This window comes from Oncorhynchus tshawytscha, linkage group LG32 (assembly GCF_018296145.1).
Source record: "Oncorhynchus tshawytscha isolate Ot180627B linkage group LG32, Otsh_v2.0, whole genome shotgun sequence".
NCBI lineage: Eukaryota > Metazoa > Chordata > Actinopteri > Salmoniformes > Salmonidae > Oncorhynchus > Oncorhynchus tshawytscha.
Window position 1 is genome coordinate 8,193,092 of NC_056460.1, and position 22,387 is coordinate 8,215,478.

At 43.8% G+C, this 22,387-nt stretch overlaps 1 protein-coding gene across 3 annotated transcripts in view; it reads left to right on the forward strand.

Annotated features, from left to right (window-relative positions):
- Positions 1-22,387, forward strand: part of LOC112230343 (testis-expressed protein 2-like) — a 68,618-nt gene that overhangs the window by 35,095 nt on the left and 11,136 nt on the right. For 2 of the 3 annotated variants that reach the window (XM_042310902.1, XM_042310903.1), the window contains exons 4-9: positions 8,405-8,605; positions 10,560-10,884; positions 11,150-11,382; positions 11,526-11,690; positions 12,493-12,592; positions 21,240-21,366. In XM_042310902.1, the coding sequence (XP_042166836.1) occupies positions 8,405-8,605; positions 10,560-10,884; positions 11,150-11,382; positions 11,526-11,690; positions 12,493-12,592; positions 21,240-21,366 (1,151 nt within the window). Of the gene's footprint in view, positions 1-8,404; positions 8,606-10,559; positions 10,885-11,149; positions 11,383-11,525; positions 11,691-12,492; positions 12,593-14,368; positions 15,214-21,239; positions 21,367-22,387 lie in introns of those variants that run through there. The other variant, XM_042310904.1, reaches the window with a different exon arrangement.

A 22,387-nucleotide genomic window follows, 5' to 3' on the forward strand; every position in this document is an offset into this window, starting at 1 on the left:
GCCTTGTAGAGAATGAATTGTAAGGGCACCACGAAGTAGGTCTAGATCAGGTCTCTTTTATTACTGACTGATCACCTACATGTAACTGCCAAACTAATGGAAACGCCACCAAAGTGTCTTAATAGGGTGTTGGGCCAGCATGAGCCGCCAGAACAGCTTCAATGCACCTTGGCATTGATTCTACACGAGTCTGGAACTCTATTGGAGGGATGCAACAGAAATTCCATAATTTGGTGTTTTATTGGTGGTGGTGGAAAATGCCATCTCGGGCCGCACTCCAGAATCTCCTGTAAGTGTTCAATTGGGTTGAGATCTGCTGACAGAGACACACGCAGACGCACACAGACACCCTATGCTCCTTTGAACCCCCTCTTTCCAAGTCACTGAGATCTCTTATAGATATTGTAGCCAAAATAATGGGCAAAAGGGGATTTTTATATGTGACACTAAGCATGACGGGACGTTCATTTCTTAATTAACTCAGGAACCTCACCTGTGTTGGCAGCACCTGCTTTATATACTTTATCCCTCATTTACTCAAGTTTCCTTTATTGTGGCAGTTACCTGTACAGCGTTTCAGCACCCATCATGGTCCGTGACTGGCTTAAAGGCATACTCTAGGATTTTAGCAATGAAGCCATGTATCTACTTTCCCAGAGTCAGACGAACTAGTGCATACCATTTATATGTCTCTGTGTCCAGTATGAAGAAAGTTAGCATTGGTTTGCAAAACTACCTCTAACTAGTGTTAGCGCAATGACTTGAAGTCTGAGTATCTGCTAGCATCCTGTCACAGCCTCTTGTATTATCTTCTAGTCTCCGGACTAGTCTCGCCTCTAGACAAATATAGACGACTGTTGTGACAGCCCACATAAAGTGCCATTCAGAGAAGAAATACGCCTATTTGAGCAGTAAATGAGATCGTCCACGCTTCGACTCTTTCACCGCTTTGATGTCAGAGGGAACAAAAGAGTGAGGCTCCGAGGCAAATATACCTCATCCTCCATTGTTAGCGCTAATAGACAATAAATTACCTGAGGGAAGCCAGCTGTGCATTTAGCAGCATTAGCACTCAAATGGATCAGACAGACCATAGCCACTGTGGCTGTATATCATATTCAAAGCCTGTTAGCCTACTTTCTCTTCACTGCTAATGCCCTCCATGGCTTGCCAGGCAGTAGTAGACCCTGTGGAAGAGTGGTCACCCCGTGGCCCTCCTTCCAAATGATGTCACCTCTGGACTGTCAACGAAAGCCAGTCGGTCAGTCACAGTATAATGGAGAGGGTTCATGGTCTTTTTTGACCCCCACATATTGGAAAGCTGATGATAACATCACCAGCAGGCAGCACACAAACACATTAACTGTCAGGCTTTACTGTCCTGGGCTTGGCCTTGTTAGTCAAAGGGACAGTGAATGGTGGCGTTATGGACACAAAGGGGATATGCTTTGTTCAGGGCTATAATATGACAATTTGGTGACAAGTGTCTTCTGTCTCTCTCCCCTCATTCTCTTATTCCCTCGCATGCCCTCTCTCTGTCTCCTTCTCTCTTTTTTTCTGTCTTTATTTCTGTCATTCTCTCTCTCTCTCCCATATCCCTCTTCATATTTAGCTGTGGGAGCAATAGAACCAGCACATCTAGGCCTATATCAAGTTTCCTGCAGGAGACTTGTGTGTCTGTGGTGGCAAAGCTCTAGGGGCCGTCTTGATCTCTGTGAAGAGGAAGGGACGAGATGAGACTGGGGTTGCATCCTAAATGGTACTCTATTCTCTAACATAGTGCACTACTTCAGACTCAGCCGACGAGGAGGCAGCACATTACTAGATCGCTGTCGCGATTCTACTATCCTCTTCAATCTACTGCCGTTGGATGAGGATTTTTATTAGTGGTTCAAGGCTAAACCAGTGGTGCAATATTTCTCTACACGTTGGAATTAAAGAACGTGGACAATACACTGGTGGTAAAAGTGATGATAGCCACTAGGAGCAACCAGTTTCAATCATCACTATACCTAACCCACAGTGCAGACCATCAGGGTTGAGGTCAAGTCGTGGATTGTTGTGTGGTTGAATCTGTGACGGCATCATCGTTCTTTGAAGGTTAAGCATTTTAGATGTTACTGGTCCCGTCTGTGGCATAGGGCATGTCCAGGGATTTAGACCGACTTGATTTCCACCCCTTTAGATTTGATTAAGCCTAGTAGTTTAATGAAGCTGTTGGTAGCAGTGACAATCGAAGAGACTGCATCCTGTGTGTGTATAAGCCTGCATGAGTAATTTAGGAGGAAAATACAGCTAGATAAATCAGCAGTTAATTTTCTACCATAAAGTTTTATAATTGACCTCAACACCAAATATGTTTGGAAGCTATTTTTCATAAACAAATGACTTTTTGACCCACCCACTACATAATTTTGGTCTAACTACACACATGGGGCGCCCTAGTTCACAAATAGACTGGTTTTTCGTTTTAATACATATTGCCTGTTTATAAATTGAAATGAGAATGCAAACAAACCCAGGAAAGGAGCTGAAAGGCTATCTGGTGAGTCAGAGACAATGAAATTATTGACTCAGGTCTATTGGCAAGACATGCATCATACTTGCGCAACAACCTACTATAAGCATTACCAAATCCTTCTGATCCATCTGTTCTTGACCATTTTTATCAACACAGGAGTTGTGATCTCAATTTTGACAAACTGATTGTGATTTAGTTTCTATTAGAGGTTGACCGATTATGATTTTTCAACGCCGATACCGATTTATATGAGGGCCAAAAAAGCCGATACCGATTTAATCGGACGGTTAAAAAAATTATATATATATATTTAAAAAATAATTTACAAAATGTATTTGTAATAATGACAATTACAACAATACTGAATGAACACTTAACTTAATAAAATACATCAATAAAATCAATTTCGCCTCAAGTAGATAATGAAACATGTTCAATTTGGTTTAAATAATGCAAAAACAAAGTGTTGGAGAAGAACGTAAAAGTGCAATATGTGCTATGTAAGAAAGCTAACGTTTCAGTTCCTTGCTCAGAACATGAGAACATATGAAAGCTGGTGGTTCCTTTTAACATGAGTCTTCAATATTCCAAGGTAAGAAGTTTTAGGTTGTAGTTATTATAGGACTATTTCCCTCTATACCATTTGTATTTCATTGACCTTTGACTATTGGATGTTCTTATAGGCACTTTAGTATTGCCAGTGTAACAGTATAGCTTCCGTCCCTCTCCTCGCTCCTCCCTGGGCTCGAACCAGCAACACAATGACAACAGCCACCACATCGAAGCAGCGTTACCCATGCAGAGCAAAGGAAACGACCACCCCACGGCTCAGAGCGAGTGAAGTTTGAAACGCTATTAGCGCGCACTAACTAGCCAGCCGTTTCACTTCGGTCACACCAGCCTCATCTCGGGAGTTGATGGGTTTGAAGTCATAAACAGCGCAATGCTTGACGCACAACGAAGAGCTGCTGGCAAACGCACAAAAGTGCTGTTTGAATGAATGTTTACGCGCCTGCTTCTGCCTACCACCGCTCAGTCAGATTATATGCAACACAGGACACGCTAGATAATATCTAGTAATATCATCAACCATGTGTAGTTAACTAGTGATTATGATTGATTGTTTTTTAAAAGATCATTTTAATGCTAGCTAGCAACTTACCTTGGCTTACTGCATTTGTGTAACAGGCAGTCAGTCTCCTTGTGGAGTGCAACGAGAGAGAGGCAGGTCGTTATTGCGTTGGACTAGTTAACTGTAAGGTTGCAAGATTGGATCCCCCGAGCTAACAAGGTGAAAATCTGTCTTTCTGCCCCTGAATGAGGCAGTTAACCCACTGTTCCTAGGCCGTCATTGAAAATAAGAATGTGTTCTTAACTGACTTGCCTAGTTGAATAAAGATTTAAATAAAGGTGTAAAAAAAAAAAAAATTGGCGCCCAAAAATACAGATTTCCGATTGTTATGAAAACTTGAAATCGGCCCTAATTAATCGGCCATTCCGATTAATCGGTCGACCTCTAGTTTCTATACATAGACGGAACCAGATGTTCATGCATTTAACATTAATTTGCTTTGTCAGGTGCCTAAAATCATTGTAGTGTCTTTTCGGAAGGGTTCAGCAGTACAGAATGTTCATACAGTGCATTCGGAAAGTATTCAGACCCCTTGACTTTTTCCTCATTTTTCTACCTTACAGCCTAATTCTAAAATTGATAAAATTATAACTTTTTCTCATCAGTCTACACACAATACCCCATAATGACAAAGCGAAAAAGTTTTTTTGTGCATTTTTGTAAATGTATTAAAAATGTTAAAAAACAGACTTGAAATTGAGCTCAGGTGCATCCTGTTTCCATTGATCATCCTTGAGATGTTTCTACAACTTGATGGGAGACCACCTGTGACATTTAAATTGATTGGACTTGATTTGGAAAGGTCCCATAGTTGACAGTGCATGTCAGAGCAAAAACCAAACTATGAGGCTGAAGGAATTGTCCTTAGAGCTCCACAACAGGATTGTGTCAAGGTACAGATCTTGGGAAGTGTACCAAAAAAAAATTCTGCAGCATTGAAGGTCCCCAAGAACACACTGGCTTCAATCATTCTTAATTGGAAGAAGTTTGGAACCACCAAGACTTTTTCTAGAGCTGGCCGCCCGGGCAAACTGAGCAAACGGGGGAAAGGGGCCTTGGTCAGGGACGTGGTGGTCACTGACAGAGCTCCAGAGTTCCTCTGTGGAGATGGGAGAACCTTTCAGAAGGACAACCATCTCTGCAGCACTCCACCAGTCAGGCCTTTATGGTAGAGGGGCCAGACGGAAGCCACTCCTCAGTAAAAGGCACATGAAAGCCCGTTTGGCATTTGCCAAAAGGCACCCAAAGGACTCTCACACCATGAGAAACAAGATTCTCTGGTCTGATGAAACCAAGATTGAACACTTTGGCCTCGAATGCCAGGCGTCATGTCTGCAGGAAACCTGGCACCATCCCGATAGTGAAGCATGGCGGGGCCAACATCATGCTGTGGGGATGTTTTTCAGTGGCAAGGACTGGGAGACTAGTCAGGATCAAGAGAAAGATTAACTGAAAAAAGTACCTTGAGAGAGCCTTGATGCAAACCTGCTCTAGAGCGCTCAGAACCTCAGACTGAGGAAAAGGTTCACCTTCCAGCAGGACAACAACCCAAAGCACACAGCTAAGACAACGGAGGAGTGGCTTTGGGACAAGTCTCTGAATGTCCTTGAGTGGACTAGCCAGAGCCTGGACTTGAACCCGGTCGAATATCTCTGGAGAGACCCGAAAATAGCTGTGCAGCGACACTCCCCTTCCAACCTGATAGAGCTTGAGACAATCTGCAGAGAGAATGGGAGAAACTCGCCAAATGTGTGCCAAGCTTGTAGCGTCATACCCAAGAAGACTTGAGGCTTTAATCGCTGCCAAAGGTGCTTCAACAAAGTATGAGTAAAGGGTCTGAATACTTACAGTACCAGTCAAAAGTTTGGACACACTACTCGGGCAAGGGTTTTCTTTATTTTTACTATTTTCTACATTGTAGAATAATGAAGAACACAGATGGCATCATGTCATAACCAACAAATCAAAAATATTTTTGATTCTTCAAAGTAGCCAACCTTTGCCTTGATGACAGCTTTGCACACTCTTGGCATACTCTCAACTAGCTTCATGAGGAAAGCTTTTCCAACTGTTTAGAAGGAGTTCCCACATCTGCTGAGCACTTGTTGGCTGCTTTTCCTTCACTCTGCAGTCTTACTCATCCCAAACCATCTCAATTGGGTTGAGGTTGGGTGATTATGGTGGCAAGTCACCTGATGCAGCAGTCAATCACTCTCCTTCTTGGTCAAACAGCCCTTATACAACCTGGAGGTGTGTTTTGGGTCATTGTCCTGTTGAAAAACAAATGACAGTCCCACTAAGAGTGAAAACCAGATGGGATGGTGTATCGCTGCAGAATGTTGTGGTAGCCATGCTGGTTAAGTGAACCTTTTAAAAAAATTTTTAAATAAACCACAGACAGTGTCACCAGCAAAGCACCATCAGACCTCCTCTATGCTTCATGGTGGGAACCACACATGCAGAGATCATCTGTTCACCTACTCTGCGTCTCACAAAGACACGGCGATTGGGACCAAAAATCTCAAATTTGGACACATCGGACCAAGGGACAGATTTCCACCGGTCTGTCCATTACTCGTGTTTCTTGGCCCAAGCAAGTCCTCTTATTATTGGTGTCCTTTAGTAGTGGTTTCTTTGCAGCAATTCTACCATGAAGGCCTGATTCACGCAGTCTCCTCTGAACAGTTGATGTTGATGTCTCTGTTACTTGAACTCTGAAGAATTCATTTGGGCTGCAATCTGAGGTGCATTTAATTGCCGATTTCTGAGGCTGGTAACTCTAACGAACTTATCCTCTGCAGTAGAGATAACGCTGGGTCTTCCTTTCCTGTGGCGGTCCTCACGAGACCCACCTTCATAATAGCGCTTGATGGTTTTTACAGCTGCACTTGAAGAAACTTGAAAAGTTCTTGAAATGTTCCGGATTGACTGACCTTGTCTTAACTTGTTATGGCTGCAATCCTGATATCGGGATAAGTGTCATCAACAACTGCTCAATAGCATAGCTCTACATACAATAAACATTACTATAAATATGTATATTCATGAAATCACAAGTGCAATATAGGAAAACACAGCTTAGCCTTTTGTTAATCCACCTGTTGTGTCAGATTTTGAAATTATGCTTTACAGCAAAAGCAATCCATGCGTTTGTAAGTTTATCGATCGCACGATAAAACATGAATTAAGTACACTTAGCATCAGGTAGCTCGGTCACGAAAATCAGAAAAGCAATCAAATTAATTGTTTACCTTTGATCTTCAGATGTTTTCACTCACAAGACTCCCAGTTACACAACAAATGTTCCGTTTGTTCCATAAAGATTATTTTTATATCCAAAATACCTCTGTTTGTTTGGAGCGTTATGTTCAGAAATCCACAGGAAAGAGCGGTCACGACAACGCATACGAAAATTCCAAATAGTTTCCATTATGTCCACAGAAACATGTCAAACGTTTTTTATAGTCAATCCTCAGGTTGTTTTTAAAACATATAATCGATAATATATCAACCGCAAATGTCATTCACAGTAGGAGAGGGGAAAACCATGGCTGTCCAAATTCTGTTGCACAAGCAAAACTCATGTGACCACTTGACGCAATGTTATCGTTCTGGCTAATTTTTCAAAATAAAAGCATGAAACTATGTCTAAAGACTGTTGACACCTTGAGGAAGCGATAGGAAAAGGAATTGGTTTCATATCCCTTTAAATGGAGCAAAGGGATGGCATGGAACATGGAGTTTTCAAAATAGAAGCCACTTCCTGCTTTGATTTTCCTCAGGGTTTCGCCTGCAATATCAGTTCTGTTATACTCACAGACAATATTTTGACAGTTTTGGAAACTTTAGTGTTTTCTATCCAATACTAATAATAATATGCATATATTAGCAACTGAGACTGAGGAGCTGGCTGTTTACAATGGGCACCTTTTCATCCAAGCTACTCAATACTGCCCCTGCAGCCATAAAAAGTTAAAGTTCTGATGGACTGTCTATTCTCTTTGCTTATTTGACCTGTTCTTTTACCAAGTAGGTTCTGTATACCACCCTTGCCTTGTCACAACACAACTGCTTGGCTCAAAGACATTAAGAAGGATAGAAATTCCACAAATTAACTTTTAACAAGGCACACCTATTCATTGAAATGCATTCCAGGTGACTACGTCATAAAGCTGGTTGAGAGGATGCCAGGCATGTTCAAAGCTGTCATCAAGGCAAAGGGTGGCTACTTTGAAGAATCTAAAATATTACATTATATTTTGATTTAACACTTTTTTGGTTACTACATGATTCCATATGTGTGTTCATGTCTTCACTAATATACTAAAATGTAGAACATAGTAAAAATAAAGAAAAACCCTGGAATGAGTAGGTGTCCAAACGTTTTGACTGGTACTGTATCTTAATGTGAAATTTCAGTTTTTAAGTTTTTATACTTTTAGTAACATTTCTAAAAAACATTTCTAAAAACCTATTATGGCTATGGGGTATCGTGTGTAGATAAATGAGGGTAAAAACGATTTAATCAATTTTAGAATAAGACTAACCTAACCAAATGTTTTCAAAGTCAAGTGGTCTTAATACTTAACGAATGCACTGTATAGTCTACTGTACAAATAATTGTATTGCGCCATACAAAGTAGATGTGTTAATTGATTGATTGGTTTAATGTGTCATTGGTTGATTGTTCCACTGGTTTGTCCATTGATTGATTGATTGACCTGACTGATTTCTCTATCTCCCCCCTGCAGGGCTGGATGAACGAGATAGTGAACTACGACCCGGAGACATACCACGCCACTCTGACCCACTCTGTGTATGTGAGACTGGAGGGCTCTATCCTGCGCCTGTCCACACCCAACCGCAACATCGCCCGGCGGGCCACCCATAACGAACCCAAGCCCGACGTCACCTATATCAGCCAGAAGATCTACGACCTCACTGACAGCAAGGTGGGTGCATTTTAAAAAATATCAAAAAGAGAATAAGGCAAAGGAGGTCAGAAGGGTACATTGTTTACATATGTGAATATGTGTCTTTACCTGTTGCAAACCATGTGAAGGGATTTTCTTTATTTAACTAGGATATTCAGTTAAGAACAAATTCTTATTTACAATGACGGCCTACTGGGGAACATTGGGTTAACTGTCTTATTCGGGGGCAGAACGACAGATTTTTACCTTGTCAGCTTGGGGAGGCTGGATCAACTGGCTCTAACCGCCCCAGGGGACAGCGTGAGTAATGGGGAACCAATCAGTTGTCTCAACAATGTCTGTGCGTCAGTCACCCCCTCCTTGGGGCCTTGGGGGATATTGTTATCTCCCCTCGACCCCTTTTTAGCAAGGTGGAGACGAAGTAACAGCAAACGTTCTTAGTACTGAACAAAACAGCAAGATCTTTTCATTTGGGGCCAAGGTCTGGCACAGGATGTGTGGGGTTGGTGTCCGGAACAATTGTATGTCATCTCTGATGTTGCGCTTATATAGAATATAACCCAGAGGCTCAATCCACTCAGTGGACTCTCACTCTATTCACTTTGTGGGTGGTGAGACCAGATCCCTTTATCGATACGTTTTTAACTTCTCTTGGGTAGGGGGCAGCATTGGACATTTTGGATAAAAAGCGTGCCCAAATTACACTGCCTGCTACTCAACCATAAAAAAATAAGAAATAATAAAAAAGTAATATGCATGTAATTAGTATATTTGGATAGAAAACACTCAAGTTTCTAAAACTGTGAATGATATCTGTGAGTATAACAGAACTCATATGGCAGGCATAAAACTGAGAAATAAATCCAACCAGGAAGTGGGAAATCTGAGGTTTGTAGTTTTTCAACTCTTGCCCTATCGAATACAGTGTCTATGGGGTCATCTTGCACTTCCTAAGGCATCCACTAGATGTCAACAGTCTTTAGAACCTTGTTTGATGCTTCTACTGTGAAGTGGGGCTGATTGAGAGGGGAATGAGTCAGAGGTCGGCCAGCAGCCACGAGCTCAGTCTTGCGCGCTCACGTGATAGTTAGCTTGCGTTTCATTGCTTTTCTACAGACAAAGGAATTCTCCGGTTGGAACATTATTGAAGATTTATGTTAAAAACATCCTAAAGATTGATTCTATACATCATTTGATATGTTTTTACGGACTGTAACGGAACTTTTGGACTTTTCGTCTGCTCCTAGTGAACGCGCTTCGTGAGTTTGTATTTGTTTACCAAACGCGCTAACAAAAGAAGCTATTTGGACATAACTGATGGACATTATTGAACAAAACAAACATTTATTGTGGAACTGGGATTCCTGGGAGTGCATTCTGATGAAGATCATCAAAGGTAAGTGAATATTTATAATGATTTTTGGATATAAATATGAACTTTACCGAACAAAACATAAGTATTGTGTAACATGAAGTCCTATGCGTGTCATCTGATGAAGATCATCAAAGATTAGTGATTTAATTTGATCTATATTTCTGCTTTTTGTGACTCCTCTCTTTGGCTGGAAAAATGGCTGTTTTTCTGTGACTTGGCTCTGACCTAACATAATCGTTTGGTTTGCTTTTGTCGTAAAGGCTTTTTGAAATCGGACAATGTGGTTGGATTTACAACAAGTGTATCTTTAAAATGGTGTAAAATACATGTATGTTTGAGGAATTTTAATTATGGGATTTCTGTTTTGAATTTGGCACCCTGCAGTTTCACTGGCTGTTGACAGGCGGGACGCTACCGTCCCACGTACCCTAGAGAGGTTTTAATAATGTTAATATACTGATTGGTGATTGATCTTGTCTCTCCTCATTGTTAATTTAAAATATCCACTACAGCTTAATTTTCTTAACTTAATTTTATGTTCCCATTAGACCCACACAGACACACCCAACTCAATCAAACATTCTATTCCCACTCTAGATCTATCTGGTGCCTCAGAGTCTGGCCAGGAAGCGTGTGTGGAACAAGAAGTACCCTATCCGCATCGAGCTGGCCAAGCAGGACGACTTCATGTCCAAGGCAGAGGGCGACCACAGCGAAACCACACACGAGAGAACCACGGCCACAGGAGAGGCGACCGTGGGGACAGAGGAGGCCAAAAGGTCCGGTGGTCCTGAACTGACCCTGTACCTGTTTGGTCGGACGGGGAGGGAGAAGGAGGAGTGGCACCGGAGGATCCTGTTGGCCTCCAAGCCCCCCAAGACAGGGATGAAGAGAGTCACTGGTCTGCAGGGGAGTAAGACTGGTGAGTGGATGGATCCAGGTGCCACACACTCACTCACGGACCAACACACACACTTACACACACATTCTTCCGTACTAGTTATTTACAGGAAGTTATCGCTTGACTCAACATGTCTGGCGCTAGCATGCTTGCACAAATATAGTGTGACAATGTGAAAGCGACTGAGGGAAGTGCAAGACTGCATTTGTATTTCATAATGCACATGCAATATATTGATCCAGCTGCATCGTACTAATATCTTGTTGATCTTTGACCCCTGTGGCAGCCTTGAGCTCCCACAGCCGCAGCAGCAGCCGGAGCAGTCTGGACGAGGTGCTAGCGTCTCAGCCAAGGACCAGGGACTCAACAGCAGGCATAGCAGCCAAGTCCCTACTGGACTACAGTGTCTACATGGCCACCCTGGTGCCCCCCGAGACTGGCACTGCCACTGCCACGCCCATCGCTGCCACTAGTCCCGTAGTCCAGAGTCCACAGAGTAGCCCTGGGTCGGGCAAGAAGGTATACCTTCAACCCCCTCTCAATTCTCACAACTGTGTACTATACTCTGTTGTTATACATCATTTCTGTAAATAAATCTAATTATAGTACACAGTTGTGCTTAAGTTAGTATTTATCTCACTTCTTGTGTACCCGCCTACCAGTTGCAGAGCAGCAGCAGCTTTGACCCTGTCGTTTTGCTGGGGGAGGAGGAGCCTGTTGCCTGGGTGAACTCTGCGATTGGCCGGGTGGCATGGGACTTCCTGGGCGAGCCCTACTGGGCTGACGTGGTCTCCAAGAAGATCCAGATGAAACTCAGCAAGATCCGGGTGGGTGGCCTTTGACCTCTCTTCTCTCACCTATGACCCTGTTGTGACAAAGGGCTCGTGTGTTTAAAAGAGCATTCTTACACTGTTGTATCTGTACTGTATTCTTTTACCACTGAGCTGCATATGTTCAACAGAGCAGATCAAAGGACACACAAAAAAGGGATGAAGAAGATGAGGTTTATTTGGCTCAGAAGGAGGGTAGAGAGAGAGAAGGAGCCATGCATTCCTAAATATAGAGAAAACACAAATAAAAAGAGACTAGGGGACTCATGCCTCTCAGTGGATCCTTACGACTGCAGGAACGGACACACACACACACACACACACACACACACTCTAAATGTCAGCCACTTCCGCTGTGCAGCCCCGCCACAGGACTTAGAGACTCCACACTGGGCTCAGAGAGAGAACCTCATTCCTCTCTCTCTCTCTCTCTCTCTCTCTCTCTCTCTCTCTCTCTCTCTCTATCCATCCATCTATCCCGGTTTTGTATCCTGGTCCTTCGATTATCCCCCCATGTTTCATCTTTGGGGTTGTTACTAGCCCCACGGTAGCCCTTCGTCTGGTCCTATTCCCAATGTCGTGTGGTGATGTTGGCTGTTAGTCTTGTTGTCTCAGCTAGCCGGCGTGAGGGAGTCGATAGGGGCCTTTGTGGCAGATGAGAATGACTGGGAGATGTAGAAGGAGTGAATGAGTGGCTTGTTACCATCAACCTCTAACTTGCACTTACTATACACCTGCAGCTGCAGATCCTTTGTGTGTCTGTGTGTGTCATCTACTTGACTGTTTCTTTCTCCCCCAGCTCCCCTACTTCATGAACGAGCTGACCCTGACAGAGCTGGACATGGGCGTGGCCACTCCCAGAATCCTTGGCGCCTCCAAACCCTCAGTTGACCATCAAGGTAAGAACCCTGGAAATGTGCTACTGTATTATCCATCAACCAAATCCTGACCAGTGAAGAAAAACTGCAATTCATTGTATTTTTACACGCACTCAAACACACATACTGTGCAACTAACACACACACACACACTCGCTCAGCCAGGCTCCCACTGTGCAATGTGCTATTAGCAGGGTTGAATTCAACTTCACACCGCCCCATCGTTGCAATTGATCCCCTCCGCTGCGTGGTGCCATCGTGGCAGAGGCATCATGTCGAGCTGTGCTGTGTAATCTGTTTATTAGAATCACTCTTTCCTTACGAGAAGACATGAACAGTAGATTCAGTCTAGCACGGCTCTCTATAAGCATAAAGGCAGTATTGTGAGCGTGGGTGTTTTTTATGTCTGTGTCTAATATGTTGACAATTTGGTTGGAGTCATATCAGTACAGGAATTCCAAGTTTTCTTATCTGCGGTGTGGTCTCGTGATATGAGTTAAAGTGCTACATAGGTCCAGGATACACAGTGTCTCTCACACACGCACACTCTTGCAGGTGCGACCCACACACACACACACACACACACACACACACACACACACACACAAATTAGACCATCATATGATCGATAAGTCATGGGAATAGATGATTAATTGAACAAGACGCCAGACTGGTCCGTGTCGGTGATGACTGTATTTTGAGACTATCTAAGAATAAGAATTCTAACATTGCGTTTATCAACAGAGGGAGAATGTGCAATCCAAGTAGGGGCAATAGCTCAACTCAATACCACAAGTTGACAACATTATCAATGAATATATCTAACAAGAAGAATTGGATCATTATGTTCCACAGGAGTCAACCCAATCCTGATAGGCGTTTACTCACTCAGTCAGTATCACTCATTGACAACATTATCGATGAATAACGTACTATGTTAGTGACGCTATTGTTTAGCGTGTTTTGCTAGTGTGATGGAATGTGTGTTGTGGGCAAATGCCTTGCTAAGTACAACGTATTCAAGTCCTGAGCTGTTGAGTGGGTCACATGGTTATCTGTTAGGCCTGAGTAAATAAAGGCTGAGTTACACTAGAGGGGTCATAGACTTGGCTGTTAGTTGCACAACCGGCTTCTCAGTACAGACACGCTGCAGTTTGTATAGCACAGTTGCGCGGAGGTTTGGACAATATTAATATTACTAGAGGTAAATGCCTTCACTTTGGTAGAGTGACTGTCGGTTGGTTGCTTTCTAGCAGAAGCAAGTGTGTCTCTCGTAACATCTAACCATCCAGCACCTTCCATATTTGCACAGTAGGTCATCATTATTGGGTGCATACACATCACATGTCATTTCTGGGTACATACACCCTTACGCCCCACAGTATAGATTTTCCTGCATCTTATTAGTGTGTAAATATTAGGAGAGATGGCGTCATATGATATGTAGATCAGATACTTTACATTCTAGTAATTAATGGCTAAAGATGACTGGCCCACTGAATGCCCCCACTCCATTGGGGCATGGCCCTCCTATGGCCTCTAAATGACTAGGGCCCAGTCTTGAATCTGCCTCTCCCATGGGCTTGAGTTACAGACAGGAAGAGATAAACACTAGTGAAATAATGTGTGTTTCTGTGTCTGGCATTTGGATTGTTGCTTCTCTCTCTCTCTCTCTCTCTCTCTACCCATCTCTGTCTTTCCACAGTACCCATCTTTAATTCTCCCAGTTTCTCTGTTCCCTCTCTCTGTTCCTCTCATTCTGTTTCTTCCTCTTTTTGCCGAACACTCTCTGTCTAGGTCTCTCGTTGTCTCCCTGCTGTTCCTCTGTGAGTCACTGCCACCATTGTTTTGTCATTTCTATCGCCCCGCGCTCCGATGTGACTTAATGACGGAGGAAATGGATTCCACCACAGGCTGAGAGGGGAACAGATTCTGTTGGATCAGAGTTGGAGGAATGCACTTCCACTACACTCAGGAGGACTGGGTTATGTTCATTAGTCACCAAACAGTAAAGCATTGAGTGAAATCTGGAGGGGCTACTTGTACTTTTCCAATAAGAATGAGCACGACCCATTTTTTTTCTGGGTTGTTAATTGTGGGTTTTTTTGTGAGTTGTTATGGGTTTAAGGAGTACGGTAATCAGCTTTCTGGGAAGATATAGTTTTTTTGCCTGATGTTTTGCAATGTAAGATGATGTCAATAATATGGTGGTTCGATCCAACTCGGTTACAGAGTCCCACTTTCTCGCAACCAAATGTTACTTAGTAATGATCATATGCTGCAACTTGGTTAACCGTTTCAAAATAGCTTACTAACAGTAGAATTTGCTGTCGACTATAGCTGGAAAACATGATTTTCTATCAACAAATAACCTTTCATTCATTACATTTTAGTCTCTCAAACATGTTTTTATTTTGGCAACCCCGCTGCAGTGCCAATCCCCCACCCCCCCAGCCTGACCACTGAATACCACTGTTCTAGACTGAGGCTAACACACAGCTGAACTGGCAATGTGCAGGTTAACCGACAAATAATTGCTAGAATTCACCAACATTTGAATCATTTGCATTGGAACAAGTGTATGCAACTACAATGTTTCTTAGGGAAAAGATTCCTCCAGCTTACATTCTAAAGAAACATTTCCATTTCTCATCTCTCTCTCTCTCTCTCTCTCTGTCTCTCTCTCTGTCTCTCTCTCTGTCTCTCTCTCTGTCTCTCTCTCTGTCTCTCTCTCTGTCTCTGTCTCTGTCTCTCTCTGTCTCTCTCTCTGTCTCTCTCTCTGTCTCTGTCTCTGTCTCTCTGTCTCTCTCTCTGTCTCTCTCTGTCTCTCTGTGTGTGTGTGTGTGTGCGTGTATACGTGCACTCGCTTTTGTGTCAGAGTGTGTACTTTCACGTTGGTTTCCTTCCTCTGAGCATGTATGCATGGGAGTGCTCCGCTCGTCTGACTCGTCACCAGGCCAGCTCACCCCAATTAAGCCAGAGTTGGCCTTTCGACGCTGCTCTCGCAGCTAGCGATTTGGGGCTCCTCTCCCCACGCCATCAGCCCTGCCTTCCCTAACGCTGTCGGACACAGCCTTATTATCACCAGGGCTCACCAGGGTTAGGCAAGGGCACAGGGTTAGGCAAGGGCCACAAGTCCCCTCTCTCTCTCTCTCTCTCTCTCTCTCTCTCTCTCTCTCTCTCTCTCTCTCTCTCTCTCTCTCTCTCTCTCTCTCTCTCACTCACACCATGGGGATGTGGACGGAGTAGGTCTGAGTGGACAGGGCTGGGAGTGTGTTTGTGTGCGTTTGCTTGCCTCTGGTGTCACAGGGCTGCCTTGTGGTCACTTAGCCTTGTGGTCACTTAGCACAGCTGGCGTTTAGGCTTGGAGAGGACGATGTTGAGAAAGAAGCACTAGCTTCTCCAACCCTTCCCCCCTGGGAGTGTTCACCCCGTAGGCGAATGGTGTCACGAGTTGGTTGTCCTGCATAGTTCCTCGTTTTCTCAACCTGCTATGTTTCTGTGAAAGCAACATGAACAGTGAGGCCAAAGGTCGGCCCGGCACATTGATGGCTTGCTGGTTTTATGGGCTTTCAAGTCTCTTTATGATTTTATGGGCTTGCTACTCTCTATGATTTTCCTCTCACTCAAGCATAGTCCTAGATAAATTACTTTTGGATGAAAGCACACACAAAAAATTGGCCTACAATAAGAATTGAAAATGAATATAATACTCACTGCTAATTACATTTGTACCGAAACTGTCTGTCTAGCTATCAAGTTTCTTCTAAGTGTAACTAGGCCTAACATCTGTCATTTCAAAGCCATGTAGTGCCATGCAGGACACCTTCAGTGGTCTGTCTGTACACAGTGTTCAAAGACATGCCATGATAAAGAAGATGTGATATAGAGGATGTATGTTATTAAATTACAGACTCCTACAGAGCTTCACTGTTTGGAGGAGGATATGAGTCTCCAATTGGTGTGTGTGTGTGTGTGTGTGTGTGTGTGTGTGTTATGTTCAGTCGTGGCCAAAGTTTTGAGAATGATAGTCTGCTGCCTCAGTTTATATGAGGGCAATTTGCATATACTCCAGAATGTTATGAAGAGTGATCAGATGAATTGCAAAGTCCCTCTTTGCCATGCAAATGAACTGAATCCCCCAAAAACATTTCCACTGCATTTCAGCCCTGCCACAAAAATACCAGCTGACATGTCAGTGATTCTCTCGTTAACACAGGTTTTGGGTCCATGGCCAGGAAACTCCCCAGACCTGAATCCCATTGAGAACTTGTGGTCAATTCTCAAGAGGTGGGTGGACAAACAAAAACCCACCCAAACTCCAAGCATTGATTATGCAAGAATGGGCTGCCATCAGAGGATGTGGCCCAGAAGTTAATTGACAGTATGCCAGGGCGGATTGCAGAGGTCTTGAAAAAGAAGGGTCAACACTGCAAATATTGACTCTTTGCATCAACTTCATGTAATTGTCAATAAAATCCTTTGACACTTATGAAATGCTTGTAATTATACTTCAGTATTCCATAGTAACATCTGACAAAAATATCTAAAGACACTAAAGACTCAAACCTTGTGGAAATTAATATTTGTCATGCTCAAAACTTTTGGCCACGACTGTACAGTGCATTTGGAAAGTATTCAGACCCCTTAACCCCCCAAAAAAAAGGTACGTTACAGCCTTATTTTAAAATGGATTAAATAGTTTTTTCCCCCTCATCAATCTACACACTACCCCATAATGACAAAGCAAAAACAGTTTTTTAAAAGTGTGTGTTTACACTACCGTTCAAAAGTTTGCCGTCACTCAGATTTGTTCTTGTTTTTGAAAGCAAAGCACATTTGTTTTGTCAATTTTTAAAATAACATTAAATTGATTAGAAATAGACATTGTTAATGTTGTAAATGACTATTGTAGCTGGAAATTGCTTTAAAAAAATAAAACAAAAATGGAATGGAATATCTACATAGGCCCATTATCAGCAACCACTCCTGTGTTCCAATGGCACGTTGTGTTAGCTAATCCAAGTTTATCGTTTTAAAAGGCTAATTGATCATTATAAAACCCTTTTGCAATTATGTTAGCACAGCTGAAAACTGTTGTTCTGATTTAAAGAAGCAATAAAACTGACCACCTTTAGACTAGTTGAGTATCTGGAGCATCAGCATTTGTGGGGCCTCAAGTGTTCTGAGAAATGAAGGCTATTCCATGGGTATTTCTCCCATTCAATGCAGATCCTCTCAAGCTTTGTCAGGTTGGATGGGGAGCATCGCTGCACAGCTATTTTCAGGTCTCTCCAGAGATGTTCGATCTGGTTCAAGTCCGGGCTCTGGCTGGGCCACTTAAGGACATTCCGACACTTGTCCCGAAGCCACTCCTGCATTGTCGTGGCTGTGTGCTTAGGGTCGTTGTCCTGTTAAGTAAACCTTTGCCCCATTCTGAGGTCCTGAGTGCTCTGGAGCAGGTTTTCACCAAGGATCTCTCTGTACTTTGCTCCGTTCGTCTTTCCCTTGATCCTGACTAGTTTCCCAGTCCCTGCTGATGAAAGACATCCCCACAGCATGATGCTGCCCCCACCATACTTCACCATAGGGATGGTATTGGCCAGGTAATGATCGGTGCCTGGTTTCCTCCAGCCTTGAGGCTTGGCATTCAGGCCAAAGAGTTTAATCTTGTTTTTATCAGACCAGAGAATCTCGTTTCTCATGATCTGAGAGTCCTTTAGGTGCCTTTTAGCAAACTCCAAGCAGACTGTCATGTGCCTTTTGTTACTGTGGCTTCCGTCTTTTATAAGGTGAACCTTTGACCTAGTCTGAGGTCCTACCCTAACCAGAAACTGTGGATAGATGTTAGCATTCGCGCGAAACTGGAAGTGCGAACCACTGAATTTAACCATGGCAAGGTGACTGGTAATATGACAGAATATAAACAGTGTAGTTATTCAATCCGCAAGGCAATCAAACAAGCTAAATATCAGTATAGAGATCAAGTGGAGTTGCAATTCAACGGCTCAGACATGAGACGAATGTGGCAGGGACTACAGACAATCACGGACTACAAAAGAAAAACCAGCCACGTCGCCGAGACTGACGTCTTGCTTCCGAACAGGCTAAACACATTATTTGCACGTTTTGAGGATAACAGTGTCACCGGCGCGGCCCGCTTTCAAGGACTGTGGGCTCTCCTTCTCAGTGTCCGACCTGAGTAAAACATTTAAACGTGTTAACCCTCGCAAGGCTGCCGGCCCAGATGGTATCCCCAGCCGCGTCCTCAGAGCATGCGTAGACCAGCTGGCTGGTGTGTTTACGGGCATATTCAATCTCCCTATCCCAGGCTGCTGTTCCCCACATGCTTCAAGATGGCCACCATTGTTCCTGGACCCAAGAAAGCTAAGGTAACTGAACTAAATCACTATCGCCCCGTAGCATTTACTTCTGTCATCATGAAGTGCTTTGAGAGACTGGTCAAGGATCATATCACCTCCACCTTACCCTAGACCCACTCCAATTTGCATACCGTCCCAGTAGGTCCACAGACGATGCAATCGCCATCACTGCACACTGCCCTTTCCCATCTGGACAAGAGGAATACCTATGTAAGAATGCTGTTTATTGACTAGCTCAGCATTCAACACCATAGTACCCTCCAAACTCATCATTAAGCTCGAGGCTCTGAGTCTGAACCCTGCCCTATGTAAATAGTCCTGGACTTCCTGATGGGCTGCCCCCAGGTGGTGAAGGTAGGAAACATCACCTCCACTCCACTGATCCTCAACACTGGGGCCCCACAAGGGTGCATGCTCAGTGTTTTCTCAGCCCCTCCTGTACTCCCTGTTCACCCATGACTGTGTGGCCAAGCACGCATCCAACTCATCCAAAAGTTTGCAAACAACACACACAACAGTAGTAGGCTTGATTACCAACCATGATGAGACAGACTACAGGTAAGGAGGTGGGGGCTCTAGGAGTGTGGTGCCTTGGAATACAACCTCTCACTTAACGTCAACAAAACAAAGGAGATGATCGTGGACTTCAGGAACAGCAGAGCGTGCACCCCCCCCCATCTACATCGCCGTGACTGCAGTGGGGAAGGTGGATAGCTTCAAATTCCAAATTCCTTGGCGTACACATCACTGACAAACTGAAATGGACCACCCATACAGACAGTGTGGTGAAGGCACAAGCATTTCTCTACACCCGCAATAACATCATAAGACCAATAAGATTTGATTTGAAGGTCCTGAGCACTCTGGAGCAGGTTTTTCATCAAGGATCTCTCTGTACTTTGCTCTGTTCATCTATCCCTCTATCGCTTGCTAGGGCAAAGTTTCACCTATCCCTCACATCTCAAGGATAATCGATGGAAACAGGATGCGCCTGTGCTCAATTTCCAGTCTCATAGCAAAGGGTCTGAATTCCTATGTAAATATAGTCTTTCTGTTTTCACTTTGTCGTTATGGGTTATTGAGTGTAGGTTGATGAAAGAAATTTAATTTTAATCCATTTTAGCGTAAGGCTGTAACGTAACAAAATGTGGTTAAAGTGAAGGAGTCTGAATACTTTCCGAATTAACTGTGTGTGTCTGTGTTTTGTCTATTGATTGACTGTCTGATTAAGACCGATAGAATTCCCATCATTCCTGCTGTAGGAGAGGTACAAGTGATGTGTTAGTGGGAAGTCTTACTGTGTTGCCAAGAGAAAGTGTGTGTTCTCTCTCTCTCTCACACACACACACACACACACACACACACGCCTGCATCATCTATCAACCCATGAGTGCCCCCTAGTGGTGTAAAGTAGCACTCTCCCAAAGTACAGTTCCGTGTGTGTTACCGTATATGTGCTAGTGTGTATTCACATGCTGTGTAATATTGTGTGTGATGGGCCCCCTGTCGGAGAACCCAGGCCTGCCCCATGCGAGGGCGGCTTTGGGCCAGGGCATTGATAGGAGATTTCTCTAACCCAGATTAGCAGGGCTGGGGCTTTCAGAAGAGAACCATGTTTATACAGCGAGCAGCACCCCGCTGACATCAAACGAGCCCTATGAGGGGTATCGCATGGTGTCCAACTGTTTCCCCTCTGTTCAAAGGGTCCTGTGATCTCTCCCTCTTTCTCCCTTTTTGTATCCCTCACTTTGGTTCTCTTCCACTGTCAAGCAATGAGAGAAAGATGGAGGGAGATTTGAGAGAGGGATGATCGTGGGGGTCCGAGATGCTTGTGGGAGGGGAAGAGGCAGGGGAGCGAGGAAGACTGGGCGAGGGAGGGAAGGAGGCAGAAGTGAATGGCAGACTGAAGGCTCGTGTCCTGGAGCATTTGCCACAGACTGAGAACCTTTTAGCCAGATCTACTCAACTTTTAGGCTCTGCAGATCTGGAAAGTTCATCACTTACTGTAGTTTCCAATTACTTTACCTGAAGCACTGCTTTTCAGCGCTGATATTTTTCATACTACAGTCAATGGTGGTAGGTTACTGATCAAAGTTGGTTGACGTAGTTTGGATTGTCAAAATGATCATCTGATGTGCGTTCTTCCACTCCGTTGTGATTCTTCTAAACACACACTGAGATGTGCAATTGCGACTACACACACGGACACACAAACTTGTCGTCCCCCGCCCCACACATACTCACAATGACTTACGTCTGTCTGTCTGTCTGTCTCTCTCCCCCAGGCCTGTGGTTTGACTTGGAGATTTCGTACAGCGGCTCCTTCCTGATGACCCTGGAGACCAAGATGAACCTGATCAGACTGGGGAAGGACGGTGATTGTATGCGCTTCAGAGACATCAGCAAGGATGGGTAAGGGGAAGGAACAGTCCTCACTAAACACTGACTGGTGTGTGACCTACTCTAGTAATGATTGTAAACATTTTCTTGAAACAACTGTTAAAGGTTCACACTGTTTTCCTCCTCTGAACACATGATAATGACAATTAGCTTTCCACGGGTCAGGGGTTAGCTACACTTCTCTTTTAACTCGTCTTCTGTACACCACCTGTCCTGTCCTCCTTCTCTGTCCTTCCTTCTGTTCCTGGACGCACACCCTTACGTGGATATTTTCTTCACCTGGTGAGTGCAGCGTTTCTCTGGGGCCTTCTCGTTTCCATTTTCGTTCCATTTCAATCTGTTTTTGTGGTCATTTCATTTCATATAGCTTCCATTCCATCTAACTGACATTGTCAATGGGTTCATTTTGTCAGTGTTCAGACTCGGTGTGTCCTCATGTGAATTCTAAAACCAAGGGGATCTGAAGAGGATGCATCGGTCCATACTCAATCAGTGTTTTCCATTAGCGCCGATTTACAGACTCATTTTCAGCTTGCTACATTTTCCACTTCATATTAACTACGTTACTTTTCATTTAAAAGTTTAAATTGGCTAGTCCGTCGAGCCCTGTCGCACTCGAATGGGCGATATGCATCTTCTAAAGAGCTATTGGTAGGATAGGCGCCTGTCAGTCACGAAGCGAGCGATAACAGGGAAACGCAGCAGAGAGGAACATGCGAAGCGAGAGGTTTCACTCTCACCCACAATTTGTCCAAAATAATCCCAATGCGTTTCTATGGGATTATTTTGGACCTCGCCTGTCGAATTTCTTTACACAGAGTTGGTAGAGAGCTTGATGCTCGTGATTTTGCATGTCCTATGTAATATACTGTTGAAGTGAGAAGTTTACATACACTTAAGTTGGAGTCGTTAACTTGTTTTTCAACCACTCCACAAATGTATTGTTAACAAACTATAGTTTTGGCAAGTCGGTTAGGACATCTACTTTGTGCATGACACAAGTCATTTTTCCAACAATTGTTTACAGATTATT